The sequence below is a fragment of the Fringilla coelebs genome (assembly GCF_963513975.1).
Source record: "Fringilla coelebs genome assembly, chromosome: 12".
In the NCBI taxonomy this organism is placed as follows: domain Eukaryota; kingdom Metazoa; phylum Chordata; class Aves; order Passeriformes; family Fringillidae; genus Fringilla; species Fringilla coelebs.
This window is the reverse complement of record NC_140038.1, coordinates 12,816,626-12,835,543: the sequence shown is the minus strand read 5'-3', so window position 1 is coordinate 12,835,543 and position 18,918 is coordinate 12,816,626. Positions and strand designations below refer to the sequence as shown.

General features: G+C 42.7%; 2 protein-coding genes across 2 annotated transcripts; both read left to right on the top strand.

Moving 5' to 3' along the window:
- Nucleotides 1-1,343: 1,343 nt before the first annotated feature.
- Nucleotides 1,344-13,936, top strand: BTBD1 (BTB domain containing 1). Its single transcript, XM_084213735.1, has 8 exons — nucleotides 1,344-1,766; nucleotides 5,825-5,981; nucleotides 6,234-6,339; nucleotides 7,759-7,956; nucleotides 8,218-8,410; nucleotides 8,967-9,054; nucleotides 11,796-11,942; nucleotides 12,850-13,936. The coding sequence occupies exons 1-8, from the start codon at nucleotides 1,369-1,371 to the stop codon at nucleotides 13,006-13,008; spliced, it is 1,446 nt and encodes a 481-aa protein (XP_084069861.1). The 5' UTR covers nucleotides 1,344-1,368; the 3' UTR covers nucleotides 13,009-13,936.
- Nucleotides 13,937-14,379: 443 nt separating this feature from the next.
- On the top strand, nucleotides 14,380-17,297 carry LOC311158456 (UPF0235 protein C15orf40 homolog). The gene is made up of 4 exons (XM_084213855.1): nucleotides 14,380-14,494; nucleotides 14,574-14,700; nucleotides 15,511-15,638; nucleotides 16,498-17,297. The coding sequence occupies exons 1-4, from the start codon at nucleotides 14,423-14,425 to the stop codon at nucleotides 16,588-16,590; spliced, it is 420 nt and encodes a 139-aa protein (XP_084069981.1). The 5' UTR covers nucleotides 14,380-14,422; the 3' UTR covers nucleotides 16,591-17,297.
- The last annotated feature ends 1,621 nt before the right edge of the window (nucleotides 17,298-18,918 follow it).

Here is an 18,918-nt window from a genome sequence, read left to right as displayed (position 1 = left end):
AACCTGTGAGTGAGCACAGAACGATTAAAGCAAAAAGACAGCAACAACAGAAATGCTCATTAATACTCAGGCCATCCCATCACTGAAAAAAAACCCAACCATTTAAATGAAAATTATCCATTTGTGCCCAAGGTGTCAGTGTTTCACATCTCTGTCCCTAAGCTATCAAGGGAATGTGGGGCTCTCCTTCCTTCCCTTCTTTGTCCACCTTGGGAGAAGACAAGTGCAGAGATGATACCTTCATTCTTCTAAGTCAGCAGTATGGTTTTATTTTTAAATATAGCCTCTGTGCAGAGCTAGCTGCTGCTTTCTGGTTGGTGCATTATATCTCCTGGTGCCCTTTCCCACTATAGTTTACCCCGCTGAAATTGCTTCCATCTCGCTAAAGGCTCTCAAAAACTTGTTCTGCGAAACGGACCACATTTGCTTGGTCTCAGTTTTGTCCTAATTATAAACCTGAATGCAGAGCGGTGACATGTTCTATTCCTCTTTTAGCCACACGCTTCCATAAATGCTGACAAGCCGGGAGCGGTGACAAACAGCTCCGTGGAAATCGCCGCTGTGCTTACAGCACAACCCCAGCAGATGGCAAAAGGAATCGCCTCCCTTCTGCAGCGGTTTGACAGGACTGGGAGAACGCAGACACCTCTTGTTCCTTTCCCCTCTCTTTCCGAAAAGCTGAGCAGGGCAGTGCCCGGTTAATGCCCCGCCGAGTGGTGCCAGCGCTGCTGGGGCACAGGCGGCTCTCGGCTTTGACTCCTCGGAAGCTCAAACACCGAATGCCGAGACACACACTACGTGCAGAGGGACCGTAAGGTGTGGGTGCCTTAAAAGCCGCCGATGTTTCCACGTTACCTCATTATGATTTAAAACAGGTCAGGGGCCCTTGTTCTGCCTGTTACCTCAGCGGAACGGGCGCTATGGAAATGAATTTGCATTTCACGTGCCTGAGCACAATCGCTGCCATTTATTCGCTCCCACGGCGGCAGCGTTATCAGCTCCGTGCCCGCCGCGGCGCTCCGTGCCCGGCCCGTCCGCCCGCTCCCTCTGCGCGGCTCGGGAAGCGCCGCATTCCCTGGGCACGGCCGCTCCCGGACGCCTTGACGGGCCTGGCGAGCGGCGCAGTCCCGAGGCAAGTCCCGGGGCACATCCCGGGCACCTTCCGAGCACATCCCGGGGCACATCCCGGGCACCTTCCGAGCACATCCCGGGGCGCATCCCGGGCACCTCCCGGGTCAGGCCGGGCGGCGGCGGCTCCGGCCGGGCCTGCGCGGGCGGCGGCGCGTGCGCGGCGCGGGGCGGTGCTGACGCCGGGGCGGTGCTGACGGAGCGCCCGGCGCGGCCCGGCCCGGCGCGGCCCCGAGGGCGATGGCGGCCGCGGGGGGCGGCCCGGGGGCGCCCGTGGAGACGCCGCCCGCCACCGCCGCGGGTGTCGCCGCCGCCGAGGCCGGCGCGGTATTGCAGCGGGAGCCGCTGTACAACTGGCAGGCCACCAAGGGCTCGCTGCGGGAGCGCTTCGCCTTCCTCTTCTCCAACGAGCTCCTCAGCGACGTGCACTTCGTGGTGGGCAAGGGCAGCGCCCGCGGCGGCGGCGGCGGCGGCGCGGCGCCCCCCGGGCCCGGGCAGCAGCGCATCCCCGCTCACCGGTTCGTGCTGGCGGCCGGCAGCGCCGTGTTCGACGCGATGTTCAACGGCGGCATGGCCACCACCTCGGCCGAGATCGAGCTGCCCGACGTGGAGCCCGCCGCCTTCCTGGCGCTCCTCAGGTCAGCGCGGGGCGGGGGCGGCCGCGCACGGACGGGGCTCCGCGGCCCCGCTTGGCCGCCGCTGCCTTTTCCTCGCTCCGCGGCCCCTCCCGGCTCCTGTTCCCTCAGAGCCCAGCCTGTCCCTACTGCCCGTCCCTGGAGGGGGATGCAGGGAAGGCGCGAAAATACCTTGTGGGATCCACGCAAGGTCACACCGCCCCTCCAACCTGTTTTGGTCCCCTCCTGCTCTTTACCCTGCACTGTTTTCCCGAGAGAAGTGCCCTAATTCCGTGGCAGCTGACTGTACGTTTAGGGAAGCACTCGGTGGGTGTCTGCTTGGGCTCTTTACTTTAACAAACCAGTGTTTTGGTTTGTTAAAGTAAAGTGATGGGAATTAGTGGGTCCCCTTGGTGTTGCCACTATCCAGCCATCTTCTAATAGTGGCTAAGAAGGGACAGAGGCTGTTGTACCAAGCTCTTCCTTTCACTTGACACTTACCTTGAAATTTGATACTTACTTTGAAGTCTTAGTCATCTTCCTGTTCGCTTTTCTTTGTCAGCAGTGATAATAAGTTGTTACATCTTTTTGCCATAATAACACCCATTGTAGTCATCCTTGGGCACAGAGGGAACATGCAGCGGAAGGCAGTAACCAGCTGATTTTCACTCCCAGGCCATCTGAGTGTGAGACTGGGAGTGCAGTGATAGCAGAAGAGATATAAAGTGTGTTAGTGATTTCTAATTTGGGCAGAGTAGGATCTGCTAGGTAGCATGTTCACAAAACTGATGAGTTTACCTACCATTTCTCTTTACTCAGTGTAGTGGCAAATAAAATTGATGGTGTTCATGGAAACAATTGCTAATAGTCTATTTGTGCCTTGGGCTGTGGTGTGGTAATACGACTAAACTGTATAACCTTAAGGTTTTTATCAGAGAAACCACTCTGCTAGGCAGAAAATATAAACCATAAAATATATAAAACAGTTCTCTGTAATGAACATTTGGGAAACAAGTAATATTATTACCTGGAAATAAATATGTAGTGTCTCAGAGTTTTTTGTAATGGGAAAAGTCTTGGCAAGACTTTGTTCTTTTGCTGAGGCCTAAGAGACAGGAACAATTAGGAGAGTCACCTGGTCCTTAGGTAGTCACAGGCACAGGAGATAAAGCAAGTGATGTGCACAAAAACCCCATGAGCAGCAATGTTTTTCTGTTGCTGTTAGCAAATGAAGTGGTTTTTGTGGATTTTTGTGCAGAGGAGCAAGAGGTAGTGGGAAGTGCCTTTCAAGCAAATTGCTTCTGAAGGTTAAAAGTAAATGACAGTGCACGAAAGGAAATGTATATATTCGTGTCTATATATGTGGGAAAAACACTGCACAGTAAAAAGGGGGTACAATAATGAAAATAGAAACACAGAAGCAGAGATTTCTAAGAGATTCCTAAGTAAAGATAAGAAGGATGGTATTTGAACACTGAAGAGTGAATGAAGAGATGTTGTCAGAAGCAAACAAAAGCACTTGTGTTGGTAGGGCTGCGTAATGGCCAGGGGAGCTGCGTCAGTGAGCCGACTGTGCTTGTGTCTTGTCTGAATGTCACCACACTGGTGGCCTGCTGAAACAGCTCAGGTTTGCTGCCTGTGCCAGCTCTTCAGGACATTCTCCCATGCTTTGTATATTTCTTTGAGTTTATATTGAAATAAATATACATTGCAATACCTTGTTAAAAGCATGTCTAGGGAGAACTTCTGTAATACATGCCCGTACTGGACTTTTTCCATGATGGAAACAACATGGGGTCTTTTCCTGGTGTTGACTGAAAGAGGCAGGAATAATACCTTGCACTGTTGGCCTCTTTTATCTACCATTAATAACCTGAGAGTAAAGAAAAATAGCATAAAATGTATGAGAGGCTTATATAGAGTAAATGATTGACTGGTCACTTGGAAAAATTTCTTTGTTCTTCCACTATGCACATACACTCCCCCAGCTTCCCATTCCCTCATCCTGGATGCCGATAAAATTAGGTTGTTTCTGTCTCAACGGGAAAGAGAGGAGAGAAGGAGAAGTGATTGTCAGTCCCACTGAGTTAAGTGGAGGAGGAGCAGAGGCGTAAACATAAGGCTGTGCTAGTTCAGGCGTGCCACAGAGGGGAGAGGTAACACAGACACAGCTCTTGGCACACAGGAGCAGGGGATTTGTGGAGGGAAGACACACCTAGGACTGCGCCCTGTTTCTGTGGAAGGTATAGCTCAAAGTGAAACACAAGCCAGATGAGCCCCTCTGGTGTGTCACTGCATTGGCTTCAGATTGGATTCACTTAAGGAATAAAACCAAAATCATGTCCAAAACCAACTCGGGATATGTTTGGGGTTTTTTTTTTTGGTTAGGTAAAATACATACTGTAGTTTTCATGGCAGTACTGCTTTTTTTACAGTCTGTTGATCAACTTTTATGTGATTTGGACTCTAAACTCCTATAAAGTAATACAACAAAAGTTATGCCATTTTTAACTGATTCTTTTAAATCTTAGAACCAAAATGGAAATGTACTGTTCTAGTGCTTTAATGAAGAGCTTGTCAATTTAGTATGTAAAAGTGTACCTCTGAAATATTTGTTTCTTAAAAGTAAATTTGTCAGCAGTTGTGATGAACAAGTCAGCCCATCGTTTTCAGCAACAGGTAATAATAGTTCATCACTTTCATAAATCAGTTCTAATTGAACTGATGAAACTTGACTATGAAATTTCTACTTAAAAAAATAAGTTAGCATTTAATTAAATTAATTATTCCTAAACATTGTTCAATTTAAATCCAGTTTAAAAAAATTAATCTAGAGCATCATTCACATCTCTAAAGTGATGTGCAGGCTGGCTGTTTGAGGAGGCTGGAGTCTTTTAATGGTAAATATGTATCTGTATTGTGGCAGCCTATTTAATGTTGAACACCATATTTATTTGTGTGCTAGCAACTACTGAGAATTAGAGTTTTCTTGGAATATAATATAAACATTGAAGAACTAAAGTTGAAACTTTAGTTCTGGGTTTGTATTACTTCAATTTCTCTACCTTGCAAGGAAGTTTTAGGAGTCTGTTATTTTCACAAGTTTCTCTTGTTAGATACAAACTGCTGATTGCTACATTTAAAAACCCTTCTAAACACACCTTCTGTCTCTGTGTGTCATTCATTTCCAGGATGTTCTGAACAACCAATATTAAGAAATATAAAGGAAAGACTTGGTTTTCATTTGGGAATTCTTGCATTTGCTAGTATGCCCTGGTTTATTATATTTAATTACTTATGTGTTTTGGGGATAAATGTATTTTTGTAAATCAGAGACTATTCTTGATTGTTATCTGAAAGGCTGATGAAATTTTGTTAAAATTATCTTAAATGTCACCTCTAAGAAATGTTGTTTTTAAAAAGACAACAACTGCTCAGGAAACAGGTTTTTTTCCTGGTATTGGTGGAGGCTCCTATCTTCTGGTTCACAGCTTGTGCTAAAATCTCAACCAACCCTCTTGCCTCAGGCAGTGAAGACAAGCCAGAGTGTGGCAGGAGTAGAAGTGTCAAGGTCACGTGCTAGAATGTACTCCCTTTCCTCTCTGGATACTACAGAGGGGTAGCTTTGACATAAGATGTTCTCACAATCTGAGTCCTTGACACTATTCCCTCATGGAGGGGAAGCCAGTGTGCACTGTCAGTAAATGAATTTCAGGAGTACAGCCATTGAGGGTTGTGCATTGATATTTTCCTGATGAACTGAGAGCATGCATTCGTAGGTTAAGTAATTCTGCAGCTCAGCTGTTGTTTACAGTTGGGGAGCTATGTATAACTAGTACAGCCAGATCAGTCCTAGGGAGTAATTCATACTTTAAACAAATGTATGCCATTAGGTTAACATAATAGTCTTTCTTGAACCTTTTAGCTTACCTTCTTTATTTATAAAGATGCTGGGAGGTCAGCTGTTGCACTGTTCACAGTACAAATTTTTGGGCTGTTTTCTAAATGCAAAGAGACTGTTGTGTTTGGCTGCCTCTCTAAAGATATGTTTTTATGCTCTGTATTTGTGTATTGATTTGTAGGTTTCTCTATTCAGATGAAGTTCAAATTGGTCCAGAAACAGTCATGACTACTTTATACACTGCTAAAAAGTATGCAGTCCCTGCCCTGGAAGCACATTGTGTGGATTTCCTAACAAAGCATCTCCGAGCAGATAATGCCTTTATGCTGCTTACTCAAGTAGGTAAATTTAAGCTTAGTTTTGATTTATTAGAAGAATAAATTCCCAACTGGAGGAAAATTACTAATTCTCCTTAATTATGTACTTCTTTGAGATTTTAAGTAGTCTTTAAGTTATAAACACAAAAGTGTTTATAACTTAGACAAATCAACTTATTTCAGTTTCTGTCTATACTAGAGGTAAAATGCTTGCTTTTTAAGATTGGCAGTTTGTCAGCTTTATGCTTAAGATGTATTTCTGTATCTTTCCAGGCTCGTTTGTTTGATGAACCTCAGCTTGCTAGTCTTTGTCTCGACACAATAGACAAAAGCACCATGGATGCCATAAGTGCAGAAGGCTTTACAGATATTGACATAGGTAAGTCACTCAATGTGTCCCTGAAATGACAGTGCCCCAGGATAGTTCCTTCCCCCATCTGAGTGTGCAGAGTCCCAAGCACTTCTTCCCTTCCTGGCCATCCACCCCTGCAGTGCTCTCCTTTGAGCTTCACTCCTGAGCTGGGCTCCACTGCACTGTGTCCCTCTTGGAGTAGTGGTGGTGTCCCAGGGCTCCCACTGTGGTGACACCACACTTCATTGAAGCCAAAGCTTTCACTTGCTGAGGGTTGTGCTTCATGCCTGAGGCATCCATAGCTGCTTTTCATGTGCAGCAGGAATCATGCTGTTCTGTTGCCTCATGGTATTTATCTATTCAGTTGCACAGATCAGGTACAATTAATTAAATCTGCTTTAAAAAATGAATACAGGAACTGCTAGTTTCTCTGTTTAATCTTCTATCAAAAGCTAGCAGTTGTAAATTTACTTACTCTATTTCATTGCTACTATACATATCTAAGGTTTTACTCCAATTCAGCTAGATTGTGGGGAAAATTCAGACTGAAGGAAGGTGTTTCACTGCATAAAGAAATTTTAAAGCCATTGTTAACTCATGTTCAGTAGGATTTGTACTCAGACTGAGTGATCTTTAGTCTTGGTAAGTCTCAATCTGTTTTGACTTTCCAATATGCTATTTTCTATAACTGCAAGCATGCCTTACTTAAATTCAAGGCAGATAAAAATTCCCAAAGACAGAAGATTCAGAATCTAGAAACCCATTTATTTTTTGACTTGTATTCGATGATAATTTGTGCATACCTGTTATTCAAAGAAGGCCAGGAGGAGTAATAAATACAGGATAAGTTGCTTTTTAAACATGTACCTTGCCTCAGATCTTGTGTTTCACCTTCAGACTTTGTGGATAGCAAATATGTCAGTGTTTAAGATGACTTTCATGTATCTTTAAACTGGTTTTTGTGAACCACTGCTGCTTGTGGCTATAGTTGATCCAGATGGGCAGGTGGCTGCCTAGATGAGAATATGGCACTGTCATCGTGAGTAACTTGGTTTTTTAGTGTCATCATGAGTAATCTGGTTTTTTAGTAGTGTGCATTCACTGTTTGGTCACTTTTTGATCTTGCCCTAGCAATGAAAATCCTTCAGGATACTTGTTATCTCTATAGAGATTAGTTACGCTCTCAGGAATTTAGAAGAAAACTCATATCCTGTCTTCATAGCAGGAAAATTAACTTTTAGTTTGACATCTATATGTCATTGAGAGATTATTTTTTATGTAAGATAAATTATGTGTAATATATATCACACATGATAATAAGACAAAGCTAATAGTCTTGTTATGAATGTTCTTAGTGTATAATTAGTATTTTAAGCCTACATAGTGTAGCACTGTTACTGGCTTGGATGAAAACTGATCTGAGGCTGCTAACATTTTTTTCTTTAGACACATTATGTGCAGTTCTAGAAAGGGACACTCTCAGTATTCGAGAAAGTAGGCTCTTTGGAGCTGTTGTTCGCTGGGCAGAAGCAGAATGTCAAAGACAACAACTGCCTGTGACATTCGGGAACAAACAAAAAGTCCTTGGAAGAGCTCTTTCCTTAATCCGTTTTCCGCTAATGACTATTGAAGAGTTTGCAGCAGGTGAGTTTTGGAGTTCTTTGTCTTACTGTTAGACCATCTCTCAGTGCTGTTTTACTGTGTTTAGATGCTTAACACTCAGTTCTGTTATTAATATTGTACTAATAACAGTTGCAATGCACAAATGAAAGCAAAACCTTCTCCAGATTATGCTCTGGCCATTGGAAAATATTATTGTTGTCTTCAGTTTGTGAATATATATGGTTTAAATGCAACAGCTGGAGTAATCCTTCAGGTCATCTTAGAAATTTTATGTTTCCACAGGCCCTGCTCAGTCTGGAATCTTGTCGGATCGGGAAGTAGTAAATCTCTTTCTGCACTTTACTGTCAATCCCAAACCTAAAGTAGATTATATTGACCGACCAAGGTGTTGCCTTAGAGGAAAAGAATGCAGCATTAACAGGTTCCAGCAGGTGGAGAGTCGCTGGGGCTACAGTGGAACGAGCGACCGGATCAGGTGGGGCTTCAGAAATTGTGAAGGAGAGACAGAAATGGGTGGGGAGAAAGGGAACATGTCATTCAACTTTGACTTTTTGGTATAAGATACAGTAGCAAACATGCTGGCTGTGTTGCACACATTTGATCTTTTCCGTTTTTTTAGCTATTACACACATTTGATCTTTTCCATTTTTTTAGCTATTACACACATGAGATAAAAACAAGAATGAGGTTCGGGAGGATTGGGTGCATTCTAGAATGATTGGGTGTTATCTGTATATTTCTTTTTGAAATACCAGGTCTTGGTCTGTTTTCATTTTGGAGATACAGAAAAGAATCTGGTTATGCTTTGTTTATTTATACTGAATATCTTGAGGAATTAGCAAAGCTTTAACCTGTAAAGCTGGCAAAGCATTTTTCTTGGTACTGAAATCTAAACAAAAAATGCTATTTTAAAAAAATGCAATGCCATTCTCAGTTCACTTTCCTACTCTTCAGTGGCAGTCTTTTTCCTACTTGAAATAAGGTAACACACTCACCAGAGTTGTTTGAATTCCTTTCTTGTGTCTTACCAGGTTCACAGTTAACAGAAGAATTTCCATAGTGGGATTTGGATTATATGGATCCATTCATGGACCCACAGACTATCAAGTTAATATACAGGTACAGTATATTACATTTAAATAGGCTTGTACACTTGTAAGAACTTACAAAAGGAAGCTACACTTGTAGCACTTGCAGAAGCTTTGGTCTATATTTGGGAGGGAGCAATTGATTGGCCAGGAGTCTAAGCTGTGTTTTGTCACAAGTGGGCATAAGTGGGTGACTAGGCAAAAGAAAACTATGGAACTCTGCTCCCTTTCTCCTGTATTCACCTATCCTCCAATCATTTTCAGTGTAGGTGTTTCCCAACATCCACTTTTTTTCTCTTTTCTCAAGCCTTTCCTAATAGGAAACATGTACTGATATTGTACTTGGGTATGTTATGTTCTTCAGTAGCCTGTGTGCTTCTTATAAAGATTTGATTTTTGTAATTGTTCCTTTTAGTTTCTTTTCAACAAGCTTCCTCATTTTTCTCTTTTTGAAGTTTAGCACAGCTGTGGGGGATTTGCTTTTGTTGTTCATGTGGGAGTGTTGACTCTCAGTATATTATGGACACTGTTACATAGTGTTTCCATTATGAATCTGATCCTGCTCATCACTCAGTACCAAATCAAGGGTTGCGTTTCTTCCTGCTGAGCAATTGGTTAGCAGGCTCATGAAGTGGCCAGTGACAGCATCTAAAAATGTCCCCCTGCTTCGTGTCCTGATGTGACCCTTGCCTGGTCCCAGCAGGCAATTGAAGACACCACTAAAATCATATTTCCTGCTCTTGTAGCCTGTTAGATCCCTTAGCATGTTGTGGTCAGGATTGTCTTCTAGTAGTATGGATCCAGCACTATATTTTTTTTACCTTTTTGGGTGTGGAATTTCAGTCTATTTGAATTATGAATTATTTTCCTTGTAGAGATTAGTTTTGTTTAGATTCTAAGCTTTTTAACAAGATATTGGGATTCTCTGACTGGCACAGTTTTACCCTGTGCTGTGTATTTCATAACCTGGTACTATCATGTCACATTGATTTATTAGGTGCATGAGAAATTTTGTGATATAAAGTCTGTGACTTGATATAGGGGCAGAAATTCTATTGTCCCTATCTTTCTAGACTTCCAGCATGTGTTGGAATTTCTGTTTCAGTTCATTAATGGACATTTGGTTTTAATGAAAATTTGTCTTCTGCTTCCTCTTTGATGAGTATTATTATCTGACTAGTCTGTACTTAAGGATGGGGATTTTGTGTGTCTCCTAAGGAAAAAATGTTTTGCCTTTCTTCTTAATGATGTTCCAAACAGAATGTATCTGGAATGAGGTTTTGAAGGAATTTGGCTTTTCTACATTCCTCACTTTAAAAACTCACTTGCAAATTCCTCTGTTTGAAGTATCTTCATTTGGTTTTGCCAAACTATACATCCATGTAAATGAGTAGCATAGTACACTAGACAGGATCTTTAGAACAAAAGAGTTGATCTCAGGAACCTAGCAGCTATACTAAACATACCTGGGGATTTTTACTGCACATAAACCCTCTTTGAACCTCTCAGCTGAATTCTTGTTAGCAGATGAAAGCATTCGGTGTGTTCCCTCAGGATGTTTGCTGGATTTATCTAATCTGAAAAGAATATGCAAACCAATGCCTATTAAGTGGGGATGATTGGAAGATTCACTTGAAAAAGATCATGCCAATTCAAACTGAAAGGCTAAATAAACCTTCATATTAAGGCCATCCATCTTATTTAGGTTCTCTTTACCCAGGAAGTATCCCTAATAACTGATGAATCTGAAACTTTCTTGTCACAATCTTTTAAGACAGTTATTTAAATCTTGTGCCTCTAGCTTTCTTCTTGGCTCTTCATCAGTACTCACAGAGCTTCAGAGAGTTAGACATTTAAAACTTGCATAAAATAATGATAATGTATACTGCAAATACATCTGTTATGTGAAAAGGGCTTAAGTCTTTAGCATTATAATTGTTCATATTTCTGTTGATTGTGGGTGGGGAAAAGATGAGTACACTTTGCCTAGAATCAAGCTTCATCTCATGCATGGCTAATACTAAAAGTTACATGGCAAGTTAATAAGAAACTGTTAAAACTGATAGGATTCTTCTCAGTGCAGTAATCACAAGAAGTGCTCTGCTCTAAAGCTCTGATATCCAACTTCTGCAAGCGGTGTTGGGCAGCATGGATCAGGATTGCAATTCAAAATGGCAAGGAGTCTGCTATTACTACACTGGAACTAGTGATTCTTACTCGCCACTGAAATTGAAGGCAAAATAAATATTGTGTGATCTGAGTGATCCGAGTAGAATATTTATACTGAATCAAGATTAGAAATAAATTATATAAAACATAACAGCACAAGTTTCTGTTTCTTTTATGAAGGTGTCATTGACTACTGACATTATCTGTAAAAACTTGTTTTCTAAACTAGCCACAGGCAGCAAATGAGATTCCCTCATGTGGGCCGTGAAGGTGTACAGAGATCAGCAAACCTAAGCACAGAATTAGATGTTGTATATGAAGGTCAGGAGCTGAAGGTGTGAGAGCTGTTCTCCATCTCCCAAGCACAGAGTTTCACCTGGCTGGAGCAGTGCCCAGAGCCCAGTGTAAAACTCGCGAGCTGCTGCGTCAGCTCCAGTGCTATCAGGAAATCACAGCTCCTTTCAGCTGAGATTGCACTGTCCTTGCAGTTAGGCTGGGTGGGGTAGGCAAGTGTTTGCTTGTAACCTTCTCATGTGCATACAATCAGAACCCTTCTCATGCCATAAAGCTACATAAAGCTACAATGTTCATGTTTTTGCCCAGATAATCGATTATGAGAAGAATCAGACCCTGGGACAGAACGACACTGGATTTAGCTGTGATGGAACAGCCAGTACCTTCAGAGTTATGTTCAAGGAGCCCATAGAGATCCTGCCCACGGTTTGCTACACAGCTTGTGCAACCTTGAAAGTAAGAATGTTTAACAAGACAGAAGAAAGTGTTACTTTGATGCAAGAGTTATTCTTTTATCGGTCTTCTGATGGGAAAGTGTCTTCTAAATCTTGAATTTATTTTAACTTTAGGGCTAAAGAAGGACATAGTTAGAACTCTACTTTAATTTGTAAGACTGTTATATATGTTCTGGGCCACAGCATGGAATTCATAACTGGATCCTTTGTGCCTTCCCACTTTCTTGTTTGATGTAGGAGTTAGAATAGTTCTAATGGAAGTCACTAGTTCTTTGTGGGAAAAAAAGCACTGTCTAGAAAATGTAATCTGGCAGCTCTCTATCAAAATTTAAGTTTGTTTTCTTTTATCAAGGATATTCTAACTACTAGCTAAATTCAAGAAAACAGCCTTTTTTTCCATCTCTTTTTATATACTGGTGCTGAAATAATAGGCAAGAATTACTTGTTCTCAGAAAGTCTCCTCTTAGAGGAGGTCTCTAAGAGGAGAGAAAATCTCCTCTTTGACAAATTTATTTCTCAAAAATATTTTAATATTCTTCTAAATATTATTCCCTATACAGAAATCAGAGTTCGGTGGGTTGGAAAAAATACTGCACATAAAAAGCAGCTAAATCAGGAAACTAAGTAAGAATACAGACAACCTGTGTGATAAGGAGAAATACTAGAAAGTATTCATTACTAGTTGGATAAAATCAACTTATTTAAGTCTTCTGTCAGAGAAATATGTTTTTGTTATTTAGACATAGGCCCTTGCTTCTGTTGCTTGTGATTTTGTATATCATTTATATGATGTGTGTACAGAAGTTTTATACTACTAAAATAGCCCAAGTCAGTTGTGTTTGACCATCAGCAGTTTTTGGGTCTTGCCCACTTCCATTCTGTTGCTAATCTCTTGTGATGCTTTTCAGGGTCCTGATTCCCACTATGGAACAAAAGGTTTGAAGAAAGTGATCCACGAATCTCCTACTGCTAGCAAAACATGCTTTGTCTTTTATAGTTCACCAGGTAACAACAATGGTACATCAATAGAAGATGGACAGATACCAGAAATAATATTTTATACTTAGTTTCACATGATGATCTGGAATGTGTTGGTGTCTCAGTGGACTTCAGCTCACTATTGGCAGCAGTTAAAAAATTCTGTTAAATTACTTTAATGTGTAAAAAAACCCTAATTTGTTTGAGGGCATACCAGAAAAGCTATTTTTTTTCCACATCGTTATTGGTAGATTGTAATTTCGTTTTTCCTCTTAATGAAATGTTAATGGAATTAGTACTCTGTATATTGAAGTTTGTTTTAAGTAGTATCTTGTGGTTAATTACTTTGTGTTTTCACCCCTTTGTTTCTCATGTAGTAAAATTCATTTCTTGAACTGGAAAATCCTTGCTTGTTATGAACAACTTGTGTATGTTTTCTCCAATCTGTCCTTAAAAGACAGTAAAGCTGCTGCTGTAGTCCCATCTTGCACTTCTTTCCAAAATGACCTTGGATTGACCCTATGGACATGGATTGCTACTGTATTTTTTTGAAGTACGTCAGCAAAGCTGCATTCATATTGCCATCATCTTGACTTTTTCCAAGAGCCATGGAGAATTAATGGACTTTGCACTGCAGAGAATATCTGCAGCAGCACTGAAGAAATAAATATTAAGTCAAATTCAGCAAGAAACAGATCTTTCCCGAATCTCTCTTAATTCAGAAGGGCTGTTTTGGAATATAGAACTGGTTATGCAAATAGCCACTGTGTATATACATATGTGCCTATAAAAGATGTATAATGTGAAAATGAGAATACGAGACTTGTAATGATATTATTTTATCATTGGATATTCTAGTACTAAAAAAATGAGTATAAACCTAAGGATTATTGGTGTCCAAGGAGTTTTACAGATTGCATACAATATTTTGATGCAGTTGCTGTATGTACATAGTATTCAGTGCTTTGCAGTATGTACCATGTAGTAACAGAACGGCTTGGTGTACAAAGACCTGTACCCTCTCCCACGTTATACTAAAATTTAAGAATGCAGGAGAAAAAAATAAGAAAATTTCCTTTCTTAAGGGGGAAAAGGGGGAAGTCACGCAGGTTTGGGGTGTCCAAAGGCTGTGTATAGAACAAGTGCCTGTCATACGTCCAGCTCTGTGCACCTTCCGCCAGCGTTCCCGGGCGCGGCGCTGTTCCGAGAGAGGGGCCGGGCCGTGCGGGAGAGACAGGGGGAGGCTGTGCCGGCCGAGCCGCTGCGGGCACACGGCCGGCCCGGCCGGGCTCAGCCACTGCGGGCACACAGCCCGGCAGTGCCGGAGGAGCCGCAGCGGGCACACGGCCGGCCCGGCCGGGCTCAGCCACTGCGGGCACAAAGCGCGGCTGTCCCGCAGGAGCCGCTGCGGGCACAAGGCCGGCCCGGCCGGGCCGTGCGGAGCGGAGCGCGCAGGCGCCTCGGGGCGGGCCCGGCGCGGTTGCCGGAAGGGCCGCCCTGGCCATGCCGAGCCTCGCTGGGTTCCTGCGGGTGCGGGCGGCGCCGGTGCGAAGCGGCGGGGCCATGCCCGGGAAGGTGCGGGCAGCGCCAGGAGAGGGAAGGGGGGCAGGGGCGGGTGGTGCCCGCGGTGACCGCGCCTGTTCCTCTGTTTCAGGGAAAAGCAGCCGCCAAAGGCCCCGCGGAGCCGGGCGCCGCCGCGGGACCGGTGGTGGCGGCGGGCGGCGGCTCCGTGAGGGTGGCGGTGCGCGCCAAGCCCGGCGCCCGCTGCAGCGCCGTCACAGGTGGGTCTGCGGGCCGGGGCACCGGGCGCTGCATCGCTGCACCCTGAGGAACAGGGGCGGAGGGAGGGAACGAGCAAAATCACCCGGAAACTGAAGCGAGCAGTTCGGCTCTGCCCCCCGTACGGCGCTGGGGGGCGCGGTCAGCGCGGGGTAAATCCTGATCCTGAGTCCTTCCGTTTGACATCTGTGGTTTCGTGCAGGTTGTTTGCATCTCAAGGGTCTGTGCGGTTTTATTAGAGCCGTAAAATTTGGATTTAATAAAACATGTTCTCCCTCTACAGCCCTGAGCTTGCTCCTGCGCGCACTGGGAGTGCTTTCACATCCCCCGTGTGTACGGCGCCCACGGGCTGTGGCAGCGTCCAGGCCCCTTGGGAATTTACCGGGAATTTACTGACAGCATTACTCTCTGTGCAGACTGATTGAACAAGCGGCTTTAGGGGGGGAGGTGGGGGCTAACCTGACCTGAGTCGTGTTACATGGTGCCAAGCAGGACAACACCTGCGTGAGAATGGGCAGTTGAGGGGTCCTCAGAGTGGTTCCCCCATTGGGAGAAGGCTGGGAACTGATGACTGCACCCTGCTACAGCATGACGCCTTCACTGCTTGTATTGTCAGGAGTTTATATTTTATTGTACTGGCTGACAATCAAAGGAATTAGTGAAATGTGAAAATGCCTCACCTGCTAATCTATACATTTACTCGGTTTTAAATCAAAATGCTTTTGAAAGCATAAACATTCATTATTAGGAAACTATGACATGATGTTTTGAATATTTTGAGCATAAAATCCTCCACCAACTATTTGCTCTAGATGTGACGGCTGAGGCAGTAGGTGTAGCTATTGCTGCACCTCCGTCGGAAGGGGAGGCAAATGCAGAGCTGTGTCGTTACCTCGCTAAGGTGCTTGAAGTGAAGAAGAGTGATGTTGCTTTAGAGAAGGTACTTTCTTTTTTTCCTTTCAGTTTTGCCCTACTTCTGTTGAAATTCAAGATTTTGAAATGTACACATTGAGTACAGGGAGCTACTCCAAGCTCAGTCTGAAATACACTTTTAAAAAGTTTAGTTGAGTTAATGGAATGATTCATTGAGAACAAACTTAGTCTAGGGAGAACTATGGCTGAACTTGACATCTTTTAATCAGAAGGGTTGTCATAATGTTTTGCTAATCTCTGTAGTTCATGTTTTCTGTGTTCTTCAAGATTCTCTTGTTTTCATGTCAAATGAGTTCACAGAATTTGTGTTCTGCAGAGAATGTGCACTTTATAATAACTTTTCATTTTTTAAAAAATAATTTATGTATTTGAATCAAAAGATTCTGACATTTAACTGTCACTCATGAGCAAGACCGTATGTAAGCACTTGGGTTGTAGCTGGGCCTCAAGAGTTTCTCTGTATTAGAATTTATGTGTCTTGACTTTGGTGAGTGGAAACTCTTTGTTTTATTCATCGCACTGAATAAATAATTTGTTTTATTAATTCATTGTACTTGAAGTCAGTCTTTCCAGCCATTTTCATTTATAGTTTATAAGCACAAGAGTACAATGAAAAATGGTGCTTTTTATTTTTATCTGTTGGTTGAATGGAGTAGTTATAGAAGTCTTTTAAAGACTAATAGTAAAGGATAACATGACTGAGGAAATGTGAAAAGGTGAAGACAAAAAGTTGTGAGTCTTGTTTTTCCTGAATCATGGGCAAACTGCTTCATTTGTTCATCAGCATTTTATAAATTGCACTGTCTTCTTACCTTAAAGGGTGATTTCTCTGAAAGACAGGTTTTTTGTGTGTTTGTCCAAACCAGGGGGGTAAATCACGTGACAAAGTGGTGAAGATTTCGGTATCAGCGACACCAGATGAGATTTTAGAAAAACTGAAAAAAGAAGCTTCCAGTTGACCTAAAAGAAGAGAAGTAAATAGGAAAAACCATCTTGGTACACGGACTGATATTCTTTCTTACTTAATGCAGTGCTGTTGGGAGTGTGGGTAATGACTACAGGAAGATACTTCTTTCCCCTCCCCTTGTTAATAGAGGTGCTGTACAGTTAAAGTTTTTCTGTAGGTTTGGTTAGAAAACTGAGACTCTCTCTGCTTCTGTCACTACAGACTTCCTTCTGCTCTGGATGGTTTCCTGTGGGTAAGATTTGTCCTCTTTCCTGGTCTCTAAACAAATGGTTTAGGAAATTTTTTTTTTAGTGGAGCAAATGTTGGTTAATGAAGTAAGGGGTTTGGAGTGACAGCCTTTCATGTGGAAAAGGGTACAAAAGGACAAACCTGGATGGCAGAGACATGAAAGAGACTGTTCTCTCTGATATCTCACAGCAGGTGCAGCTTTTCACTGTGGGCATTTACAGATATCTAAAATAAATGTCTTTTGAAGCCAGTGTGCTGTTGTTGATCACACAGACAAACTGAAAGTAGAATCTCCTGAGCAAATGAAAGAAAACCAGAAGTTTTCAGTATGAAAAACCAGCACAGGACACGGTCATTGCACATGTGGGGGCACTTTGTAATAGTCTGTAAATAGTTTCCTTAAAAGTAGAGATACGGTCATATATATCTTTGCCAATTGTATGTCACCTGTAGTGACTGTTTTTAATAAAAGGGGCAAAATGTATAATCAAGCTTTGGTTTGTGTTTATATTTTTAACAAAGAAAAGAGTTGTTTCCTAGAAACATCTTCATAGAATGCTACTTTGAAACTGCCTTTTTTGTAATCTTTCCTTGGTCTAAAAATGAGTAGTAGTGCAACCCCTAGAGAACAGAGCTGAGTCATTTGTAGAACAGGACAAAACAAGAAGTCTGAAACAAAATGGGCAACTGTACTCCAGTTTCAAGGCTGATGAGAAAAAGGCTGAACTTCTCTATTTATCATGCTTCAGAGGAAGATTCAGGGAACTCTTTCAGTGTCCTGTTATTCTAAATATTGCAACAGTTGCTTTTGGAGTTAGAGAACTGCTGTTTTTCAGGATGGCAGTTCCTTCAAGGTGACTAATTTTAAAGATGTAATGAAAAATGTTACTTTCTGGAGAAATAAGTCTAAATTCTGAATTCTCTTTGTTTAATGGTTTACACTTGAGCCCCTTATTTTCTCAGGCATTTGGGCAGCCATACATTCCCTCAGTCCTCTTTCCTTACATACCTTTTCAGTCTGCACAGGCTGATTTTATTTTACTGTTCCATCAGTTTTGGTTCACCCCTCTGTGCTGCTAGATCTGCTCTTGCCCAGCAGAGGGGTGCCATGTCTTGCAGAAAAATTTAGGCCAAGCAAAGCAAGATGAAAAGTTAGTGGTTTGTTGTTGGGGGTTTTTCCTTTTATTTTCTAAACTTCTTATGATAAGCAGAAAACAGCAATAAAAAGACTGAGGAATTCTGTATTTATAAATTTCATTTGGAATTGGATGCTGCAACAGCCATTATATATTTTTTTTTAAAGCTTACATACTCTGTTGAAATAATGTATTTCATTACACTTCCCTGTGACTTCAGACACAGGCTGAGGGAGGAGCTGTGTGGACTGATACAGTCTCTGAAGCACATTGATCTTCAGTGATGATTACCTGAAATAGCCAATTTACTTTTTCAGTGCCTTGCCTGTCTTGTCAGCATATTCTGCCTAGGCTTTGCTGGCTTCTGCTTGGCTTCTTCACCTTTCCTAAACACCTTCTGCTGCCATTCTGCATCTGTTCTTCCTAAACAATGAAAGTAACTTGAATTCCTGATAGTGTGGCAAATAAAGCCTTTACATGCTAGGAATGTGCAATTTATGTAATATGAGTAACCAAAATTATTTTGGAATGGTTGTATAAGTAACACTGGGGTGTTGCCATATAGAATCATGTCTGACAGCCTCTTCTGTCTGTGGTTTTTGGGCTGTACATCCCTATATCAATTGAATCCCTAATACCTTGGTTGTGGATTTAAGTAACCTGGGAGGGTGGAACTGCTGGTCCATTGCTGTAGGTACCCAGTTTGTGGTGGCTGGGAGTGGGGCTGGCCCAGCCTCATCCCCGTGGGCACAGCTGTGAGCAGCACTGACAGCAAGGAGCCATGGAGTGCCCAGGGGCACTGAGCAACCACACAGGGCACAGAGGGCACACAGGGGCCGTGCATCAACAGGAGGGGATGAAAGGTTGGGCTGAAGAACAGGAGCAGACACTTGAAGCCTTCTGAAGGGGAATGATGGTACTCTGCATGGGCAGGTGCTTGAAGCCTTCTGGAGTGG

Excerpts from the sequence above, each read along its gene's own strand:
- BTBD1 (XM_084213735.1), top strand. The coding sequence starts at position 1,369 with ATGGCGGCCGCGGGGGGCGGCCCGGGGGCGCCCGTGGAGACGCCGCCC. Across the intron at positions 8,411-8,966 it reads GGAACGAGCGACCGGATCAG|GTTCACAGTTAACAGAAGAA; the intron begins GTGGGGCTTCAG and ends GTGTCTTACCAG. Across the intron at positions 9,055-11,795 it reads ACTATCAAGTTAATATACAG|ATAATCGATTATGAGAAGAA; the intron begins GTACAGTATATT and ends GTTTTTGCCCAG.
- LOC311158456 (XM_084213855.1), top strand. The coding sequence starts at position 14,423 with ATGCCGAGCCTCGCTGGGTTCCTGCGGGTGCGGGCGGCGCCGGTGCGA. Across the intron at positions 14,701-15,510 it reads CCGCTGCAGCGCCGTCACAG|ATGTGACGGCTGAGGCAGTA; the intron begins GTGGGTCTGCGG and ends TATTTGCTCTAG. Across the intron at positions 15,639-16,497 it reads GTGATGTTGCTTTAGAGAAG|GGGGGTAAATCACGTGACAA; the intron begins GTACTTTCTTTT and ends TGTCCAAACCAG.